The 10,093-nt window shown below is 45.8% G+C and overlaps 1 protein-coding gene across 1 annotated transcript; it reads left to right on the top strand.

Annotated features, from left to right (window-relative positions):
* Positions 1-2,899: 2,899 nt before the first annotated feature.
* LOC117398001 (carbonic anhydrase 4-like) lies at positions 2,900-8,625 on the top strand. The gene is made up of 9 exons (XM_033996982.3): positions 2,900-2,994; positions 4,288-4,360; positions 4,741-4,773; positions 5,132-5,302; positions 5,618-5,766; positions 6,113-6,202; positions 6,426-6,498; positions 6,778-6,942; positions 7,726-8,625. The coding sequence occupies exons 2-9, from the start codon at positions 4,288-4,290 to the stop codon at positions 7,728-7,730; spliced, it is 759 nt and encodes a 252-aa protein (XP_033852873.2). The 5' UTR covers positions 2,900-2,994; the 3' UTR covers positions 7,731-8,625.
* The last annotated feature ends 1,468 nt before the right edge of the window (positions 8,626-10,093 follow it).

Raw genomic sequence — 10,093 nt, 5'->3', positions numbered from 1 at the left:
CAGAGAGGTGTGGTAAAGCATAGGGAAGCATTGTAAAGCACAGAGAGGTCTGGTAAAGCATAGGGAAGCATTGTAAAGCACAGAGAGGTCTGGGAAAGCATAGGGAAACATTGTAAAGCACAGAGAGGTCTGGTAAAGCATAGGGAAGCATTGTAAAGCACAGAGAGGTCTGGTAAAGCACACTGAGGTCTGGTAAAGCATAGAGAGGTCTGGTAAAGCATAGGGTAGCTGTGTATCTCTCTGGCTCCCCCTAGTGCCTAGTGAACGACTCTTACTCCACAATGCAGGTCCATCTGGGCATAATGTTGATTATGATACTAATTCTAATAATAATAATAATAATAATAATAATAATAATAATAATAATAATGCTAGTACTGACACTGGGTCCCAGAGGGTCTCCCCTGGTAAAGGCACGGCCGCGTGGTGTGCAGGGGGAGTCACACAGTCAGGGGAGCGCAGGGGTCCCCGAGGCTCTCCCCTGGTAAAGGCACGGCCGCGTGGCGTGCAGGGGGGGGGAGTCACACAGTCAGGGGAGCGCAGGGGTCCCCGAGGCTCTCCCCTGGTAAAGGCACGGCCGCGTGGCGTGCAGGGGGGGAGTCACACAGTCAGGGGAGCGCAGGGGTCCCCGAGGCTCTCCCCTGGTAAAGGCACGGCCGCGTGGCGTGACTCTATTTTGATCTGTTTGTTTCTCTGGCTCTGTTTGTCTGTATTGTTATTATCCCTCTTCTGTTGAAGTTCAGAACCCAACCCCATTGGCAGAACAAAACCTCAGAGCTGGCACGGGGCAGTGTGGTTGGCTAACAAGCGTTCCGACCAACGAGGTTACAGCATATCACCATAGCAGCACGGCTGCATTCAGAGCTCTCTCATTCACTCAACAGCATTGACGTGGCTGAACCGAAACTCGCAGAGTATTAGTCAGGCTCAGTCACATGCTCAGCTGTCTGATTCAGTCAATCAGTCAGTCCTCTTGATGCAATGAATACTGCATTAATAACTTTGTCTATTTCAAGCTACTGCTTTGAGTAGGTTGCAAAAATGCCAACAAAGACGACAGCAGCACACTGGCTACGACTGTGGACACAAACATAAACGAACACACACACACACACACACACACACACACACACACAAACACACACACGCAGACACACACAGACACACACACGCAGACACACACACATACACACACACAAACACACACACGCAGACACACACAGACACACACACGCAGACACACACACACACACACACACACACAAACAGACACACACACACAAACACACACACGCAGACACACACACACACACACAAACACACACACGCAGACACACACAGACACACACACACACACACACACACACACGCAGACACACACACAAACACACACGCAGACACACACAGACACACACACGCAGACACACACACACACACACACACACACAAACAGACACACACACACAAACACACACACGCAGACACACACACACACACACACAAACACACACACGCAGACACACACAGACACACACACGCAGACACACACACACACACACACACACACAAACAGACACACACACACAAACACACACACGCAGACACACACACACACACACACACGCAGACACACACAGACACACACACACACACACACACACACACACACACACGCAGACACACACACAAACACACACGCAGGCACACACAGACACACACACGCAGACACACACACACACACACACACACAAACAGACACACACACACAAACACACACACGCAGACACACACACACACACACAAACACACACACGCAGACACACACAGACACACACACACACACACACACACACACACACACACGCAGACACACACACAAACACACACGCAGACACACACACACACACACACACACAAACAGACACACACACACAAACACACACACGCAGACACACACACACACACACACAAACACACACACGCAGACACACACACACACACACACACACACACACACACACGCAGACACACACACACACAAACAGACACACACAGACGCACACACAGACAGACACGCAGACACACACACACGTCAATAAAGTTAAGCATTTCGTGGAAGCAAAGACACTTTGTGGAAATGCTTGTAAAAATGAGATAAATACCTGACCTGTTATTTATTAGATGTGCTACAAGAAGTTCATTGTACAAATAAAATGGGAATTTGTATAATAATAATAATAATAATAATAATAATGTCGATTTTAGGAAAATCGACATTTTAGTGGTGTTCCGGAACCTCCAGGTTTTAGGATCGCACACCGTTAACCCTACAGCCACAATCACAACAGCGCTTGCCTGTAAGAAATCTTTCTATCGGCAGGCATTTCAAAATCAGAGTTGCTGTCCTCCCCTCACCTTTACAATCGGGTACCACTCAATGGGGGCTGACGTCCGCGGCGTTTTCACTTTTCCATATATTATTTCGCAGAACTTATCGAGAATGTAAGCATCTGGGGGATATAGCGAAGCGTCTGTCTGTCTGTCTGTCTGTCTGTCTGTCTGTCTGTCTGTCTGTCACATTTGGTTCAGACTCTCACCTAGCTGTTTGAGACAGATCTGCTCTCATCACCTGCAAGAATATATTTAGACACCTGGCAACTTACCAGAGATTGATTCCTCCCTCCCTCTCTCCCTCTCTCTCTCTCTCTCTCTCTCTCTCTCTCTCTCTCTCTCTCTCTCTCTCTCTCTCTCTCTCTCCCTCTCCCTGGACATTTGTCTTTTTAATTCCAAATCTATCGACTCCTCCCTGACCTACAATAGTTACTATTATATAATATCCCCCCCCAATGGGTGTTGCTCTCCATTATTCAATTCCATACCTGTTGACTCCACCCCTAGTCTCCAGTACTTAATGAGCCACAGGTGAATTCTCAGACACACAAGAATCATTTTCATCAAACTCAGATTTTTCACCCAGGAATTTCACCCAGGAAGGTAGGATCAAAATTATATATATATATGTGTGTGTGTGTGTGTGTATATGTATTTCTTTTTTTCTTTTGTAAAACACATTTTGAATTATGAATTCAGTTTGCATAATTTCAAAGTGCATCCACATCTTGTTGCTATTTAATCTTCAGTGACAAACGTTTCCACTAGAAGTCTTTCTCAGTGTCTTCAGTGTAGGGGAGTCTTTTATGCATCTATAAAATCCGTTCTCTCACCTCTTATTAGCTTTATTAACATGATCACCGGCCCCTCCCTTTAAAGGAGCGCTGACCATCTTTAAAATCCATTCTCTCGCCTCTTATTAGCTTTATTAACAGGATCACCGGCCCCTCCCTTTAAAGGAGCGCTGACCATCTTTAAAATCCGTTCTCTCACCTCTTATTAGCTTTATTAACATGATCACCGGCCCCTCCCTTTAAAGGAGCGCTGACCATCTTTAAAATCCGTTCTCTCACCTCTTATTAGCTTTATTAACAGGATCACCGGCCTCTCCCTTTAAAGGAGCGCTGACCATCTTTAAAATCCGTTCTCTCACCTCTTATTAGCTTTATTAACAGGATCACCGGCCTCTCCCTTTAAAGGAGCGCTGACCATCTTTAAAATCCATTCTCTCGCCTCTTATTAGCTTTATTAACATCACCCCCCCCCCCCACCTCCTCTACCCATTTAAAGGAATGCTAACTCTTTCTAGGAACATTTGTAACAGAAAACCCTTTTGACGGAAATCCAGCAGTAATTGTTAAATCCTGGGCTTTGAGTCTCCGTGTCTCTTTTGTGTGGGATTGCAGTGTTGCTTTGTGAGTCACTCCGTTGCTATACACAAGACCTGGATCACAGAGGATTATTAGCATTAGTGGTAGAACTCCTGCAAACTGACACCAAAGACTACCATTCACAACAAAGAAACTTTCTTTACAAGGAATTGAATGGGAGATTTGCACCGTCAATCTGCAGCCCTCTCACGCCCATGTTTTGCCTCTCTGCGCTTCACAATGCTTCCCTATGCTTTACCACACCTCTCTGTGCTTTACAATGCTTCCCTATGCTTTACCACACCTCTCTGTGCTTTACAATGCTTCCCTATGCTTTACCAGACCTCTCTGTGCTTTACAATGCTTCCCTATGCTTTACCACACCTCTCTGTGCTTTACAATGCTTCCCTATGCTTTCCCAGACCTATCTGTGCTTTACAATGCCTCCCTATGCTTTCCCAGACCTCTCTGTGCTTTATCACACTTTACAGTCCTATATCCCTTCTCTGTTATTTCAATGTTTCAGATGTATTGTTTGGCAGCTGTTGCAGTCCTGCTAATTGTGGGATCGTTGTGTGGATCTGTTGACGCAGCATCAGGTAAGAACACAGAGGTATTGATTTGCCTTTGACAAGTATTTATTGGCAGGTATTCAATGAATCCATTCATCGAAGCATCAGTTTCGAAACATGAAAAGCTGTCCTTCCTTCGCCTTTACAATCTGGTTCCACTCAATGGTGATTAACTGGCCCGCTATTTATTTTTTATTAAATACTGATTGGAATTGAATTTTCCTCGCTGACATTTTTACTGCCTCCAATCGGTTTTTAAAAGTTAAATCGCCATTGATTTGGTACCCGGTTGTAAAGGTGAGGGAAGGACAGTTTTCCATGTTTTAAATTCAACGGCAAAAGTTTCCGCTAGAAGTCTTTCTCGGCGTCTTCAGTGTAAATTCAATGGCAAACGTTTTGTTTTATAGTGCAGGACTGGTGCTACAATGGAGACATCTGTGGTAAGTCATTTTTACCAGACCTCTCTGTGCTTTACAATGCTTCCCTATGCTTTACCAGACCTCTCTGTGCTTTACAATGCTTCCCTATGCTTTACCACACCTCTCTGTGCTTTACAATGCTTCCCTATGCTTTACCACACCTCTCTGTGCTTTACAATGCTTCCCTATGCTTTACCACACCTCTCTGTGCTTTACAAAGCTTCCCTATGCTTTACCAGACCTCTCTGTGCTTTACAATGCCTCCCTATGCTTTACCAGACCTCTCTGCTTTATCACACTGTGCTGTGCTTTCACTTCTCTAAGGGGATGGGGTGCAGCTGCTGTATTGAGGGGTCTCTGTGGGTTCTTTTGTGTGAAGGCCCGAATGTGTGGATCTCTAAGCCCTTTGGTAGCTGTAACGGCACTCGACAGTCCCCCATCGACATCGACACTGAGACGGCGCGGACCGACCAGAACCTCTCGCAGTTCACCTTCTCAGAGTACGAGGACAAGAACATCATGATGGAAATCATCAACACTAGGAGGACAGGTGGGGGAGATTTCAAAAGTTTAAAAGAAAAAAAAAAGGGTGTGTATATCTCTCTGTGTCTTTAGTGAAACTGACCCTCTCTCTTCCCCTGTCTCCTCTCTCTCTCCTCGTCTTTCCCCCTCTAATCTCCTTACCTCCCCTCTCTCCTCTCCTCTCCCCCCTCTGTCCTCTCTCCTCTCTTCTCTCCTCCCCTCTCTCTCCTCTCCTCTCCTCTCTCCTCCCCTCCCCCCTCCCTTTTCTCCTCTCTCCTCTCCTCTCTCCCCTCTCTCTCCTCTCCTCTCCTCTCCTCTCCTCCTCTCCCCCTCTCTTCTCCAGTGAAGGTCAGTCTCAATGACAGTGCTGAGATCATGGGAGGGGGTCTGAAGCACTCCTATCACGCAGTTGAGTTTCACCTGCACTGGGGTAACTTGCACTCTGTCCCGGGATCAGAACACAAGATGGACGGGAAGCACTTTCCCATGGAGGTGAGGAGTCTGTGTGTGTGTGTGTGTGAGTGTCTGTGTCTCTGTGTGTAGTGTGTGAGTGTCTGTCTGTGTGTAGTGTGTGTGTGTGTGTGTGTGTGTAGCATGTGTCTCTGTGTGTGTGTGTCTGTGTGCATGTGTGTAGTGTGTGTGTAGCGTGTGTGTGTCTCTGTCTCTCTGTGTGTGTAGTGTAGTGTTTGTGTATTGTGTGTCTCTCTGTGTGTGTGTAGTGTGTGTAGTCTGTGTCTCTGTGTGTAGTGTATCATGCATCACTGTTTTACGCGTCGATTCCTTCCTCTGCTCGCTCTCTCTCTCTCTCTCTCTTTCCTGGTCTCTTATATTTTTGCAGCTCCACATCGTACACTTCAAGAAAGGATACAACTACACCCTGGCAGTGGCAGACCCAACAGGAATTGCTGTGCTGGGCTTCCTCATCGAGGTGAGGCTTAAAAACGCTTCAGGAAAAAACTGGAGCGCTCATCGGACTGAAGCCAAAAGCCATCCGGGAGCGTCTATAGGAGGCTTCCAACGTGCCCGAAAAAGTCTGGAGAAGATTGGGAGCAAAAAAATCGACAGCGTTTCTTATCCTTGCATTTCTCATTGCTTACAGACAGGGAAAGGGAGGGTCTGTGTTACTGTAATAATTTTATTTTTATTTTAAGGCTACTGATGCTAAAGACACCCCTCTAAGCTGGAAACAACTGACATCCAAACTGGATGATATCTCACACAACGGTACCTCTCTAGTTTATTTAATTATCTCTCTCTTCTCTGTATATAATGCTGGTTATCATCACAGGGCTGGGAATCAGACTCCCGTTGCACAGCAGTGTGATCCAGTCCTGGTTTCACTTGGAGTTTAATAATCAGACACACCTGAGCTTGTTAGCTAGACACACTGGGGGCTGATCAAGCTGGTAGTAAAACCTGGAATGGGTGACGCTGCTGTGGAACGGGAGTCTGATTCCCATCCCTCTCCTCCCTCTCCCCTCTCACTCTATCTCTCTCTTTCAGTCACCTCAGCCTCTTTGAACCTGTCACTGTCCCTTGATGACCTCATCTCCGGGGTTAACAGGTCAAAGTTCTACCGCTATTCCGGCTCACTGACGACCCCCCCCCTGCCAGGAGTCAGTGCTGTGGACCGTCTTCGAAGAAAAGATTCACGTGAGCAAGGATTTGGTAAGAGTCTAGGGAAGCATTGTAAATCACAGAGAGGTCTGGTAAAGCTTAGGGAAGCATTGTAAAGCACAGATAGGTCTGGTAAAGCATTGGGAAGCATTGTAAAGCACAGAGAGGTCTGGTAAAGCATAGGGAAGCATTGTAAAGCACAGAGAGGTCTGGTAAAGCATAGGGAAGCATTGTAAAGCACAGAGAGGTAAGGTGAAGCATTGTAAAGCACAGAGAGGTCTGGTAAAGCATAGGGAAGTATTGTAAAACACAGAGAGGTCTGGTAAAGCATAGGGAAGTATTGTAAAGCACAGAGAGGTCTGGTAAAGCATAGGGAAGCATTGTAAAGCACAGAGAGGTCTGGTAAAGCATAGGGAAGCATTGTAAAGCACAGAGAGGTCTGGTAAAGCATAGGGAAGCATTTGCCTTGTTTATCAATGTATTATTAATCTCCCCCTCCCCTCCTTCTCTTCCACTCTCCCCTTCTCATTCCCTTGTTCTTTCCCCCTCTCTCTCTCCTCTCTCTCTCTCTCTCTCCCCTCTCCCCTTCTCATTCCCTCGTTCTCTCCCCCCTTTCTCTCTCTCTCCCCTCTCTCTCTCTCTCCCTCTCCCTCTCTCCCCCCTTTCTCTCTCTCTCCCCTCTCTCCCCCCCTCTCTCTCTGCCCTCTCTCTCTCTCTCTCCCCTCCCTCTCTCTCTCCCTCTCTCTCTCTCCCCTCCCTCTCTCTCTCTCTCTCTCTCTCTCTCTCTCTCTCTCTCTCTCTCTCTCTCTCCTCTCTCTCTCTCTCTCTCCTCAGATTGACTTGTTTGCTAAGACGCTGGTTCATTATCCCAGGGCCGGTGTGAACATCACAAACGTCTACCGACCAGTCCAACCTCTCAACTCCCGGACAATCTTGGCGTCTCCCGGGACAAAAGCCGGGGGCCTGCTGACCACGGCCGGTGTGGACGGGGCTCCGCGTCTCTCCGTCCCCTCCGCCTGGCTCCTGGTCGCCGCGACAACAGGACTCAGCTTCCTGAGGCCTTGTTAGATAGAAAAAGAAACTGACGTTTGGAATGAAAATAAATTACATGACAAATGTCTTTCTCAGCGTCTTCAGTGTAAATTCAATGGCAAACGTTTCCACTAGAAGTCTTTCTCAGCGTCTTCAGTGTAAATTCAATGGCAAACGTTTCCACTAGAAGTCTTTCTCAGCGTCTTCAGTGTAAATTCAATGGCAAACGTTTCCACTAGAAGTCTTTCTCAGTGTCTTCAGTGTAAATTCAATGGCAAACGTTTCCACTAGAAGTCTTTCTCAGCGTCTTCAGCGTAAATTCAACGGCAAACGTTTCCACTAGAAGTCTTTCTCGGCGTCTTCAGTGTAAATTCAACGACAGACAACTTGAAGACGTTTTTAGTGTAAATTCTTATACTTATAAAATATATATATATATTTTAAATGATGTCTCTATCGTAGAATTCCAGGTGATGCTAAACTTTTGGCCTCTGGTTTGTGACTTTCAGATTGAACGTAGCTGCCCCCCCAAAAAATTGCCAAAAAATCTGTTTGAAATCAGAAGCCGATGAATTGCACTGAAGGAGGAAATACATGTGGGGTTTAGAACTTTTTTGTCGAACATTTTTCTTTCTTTCTAATGCACTGTATTGAAATACTGTATGAAATACCACAATAAAGAAACTCAAAGTTTAAAAGGAACATCGCATTGCTCCCTTTCATTTGTTCATAAAGATCAGGGATGGGAATCAGACTCCCGTTGCACAGCAGTGTGATCCAGTCCTGGTTTCACTAGGAGTTTAATAATCAGACACACCTGAGCTTGTTAGCTAGACACACTGGGGGCTGATCAAGCTGGTAGTAAAACCTGGTACAATGTTCTTGTTAACTTGGGTTGACTGAGTCAAGCAGACCAGCGTTTGGGCTCCAGTGCCTTCATCAGTGTTACTGAAACTAGACTGAGTCAAGCAGACCAGCGTTTGGGCTCTAGTGCCTTCATCAGAGTTACTGAAACTAGACTGAGTCAAGCAGACCAGCGTTTGGGCTCTAGTGCCTTCATCAGTGTTACTGAAACTAGACTGAGTCAAGCAGACCAGCGTTTGGGCTCTAGTGCCTTCATCAGAGTTACTGAAACTAGACTGAGTCAAGCAGACCAGCGTTTGGGCTCTAGTGCCTTCATCAGTGTTACTGAAACTAAACTGAGTCAAGCAGACCAGCGTTTGGGCTCTAGTGCCTTCATCAGTGTTATTGAAACTAAACTGAGTCAAGCAGACCAGCGTTTGGGCTCTAGTGCCTTCATCAGTGTTACTGATACTAAACTGAGTCAAGCGTTGCTATGGGTTTCAACACAGCAAAGGGCGAGTTTTGAGATCAAGTTTTATATAGTTTCAGGCCGCACCTGGTTTTGCCTTTCTTTCTTTCTTTCTTTCTTTCATTCCTTCCTTTCTTTCCCGCTGTTGTTAGTTCACACCAGGTGGTTTGTTTAGTTGTTTTCTGTGTAAAGTGAGTCTCATGGTTTGCATTGTAATGCTGTCTAAACTAGAGTTTCAGATTCCAGTACATTGTGTGCGTCTCAACAAACCCTGAGACTGATTCCAATGAATTCCAATGAAAGCTGCTGAATAATGTTCCCTTGTTAACATATTGAATTGCACACCCTCTATATAGAATGAACTCCCTCAGCTTCATAGAGTCCAATGAAAGCTGCTGAATAATGTTCCCTTGTTAACATATTGAATTACACACCCTCTATATAGAATGAACTCCCTCAGCTTCATAGAGTCCAATGAAAGCTGCTGAATAATGTTCCCTTGTTAACATATTGAATTGCACACCCTCTATATAGAATGAACTCTCTCAGCTTCATAGAGTCCAATGAAAGCTGCTGAATAATGTTCCCTTGTTAACATATTGAATTCCACCCCCTCTATATAGAATGAACTCCCTCAGCTTCATAGAGTCCAATGAAAGCTGCTGAATAATGTTCCCTTGTTAACATATTGAATTGCACACCCTCTATATAGAATGAACTCCCTCAGCTTCATAGAGTCCAATGAAAGCTGCTGAATAATGTTCCCTTGTTAACATATATATATGTGATTACAGTCCATACTGTAATATGGAGGCTATAGTACTCCAACAGGAGAAATGGCTGTGATTGTATGGTCAT

This window comes from Acipenser ruthenus, chromosome 54, assembly GCF_902713425.1.
Source record: "Acipenser ruthenus chromosome 54, fAciRut3.2 maternal haplotype, whole genome shotgun sequence".
NCBI classification, from domain to species: Eukaryota; Metazoa; Chordata; class Actinopteri; order Acipenseriformes; family Acipenseridae; genus Acipenser; species Acipenser ruthenus.
Note: the sequence above shows the minus strand (reverse complement) of the source record. Positions and strands in the feature narration are given on the sequence as shown.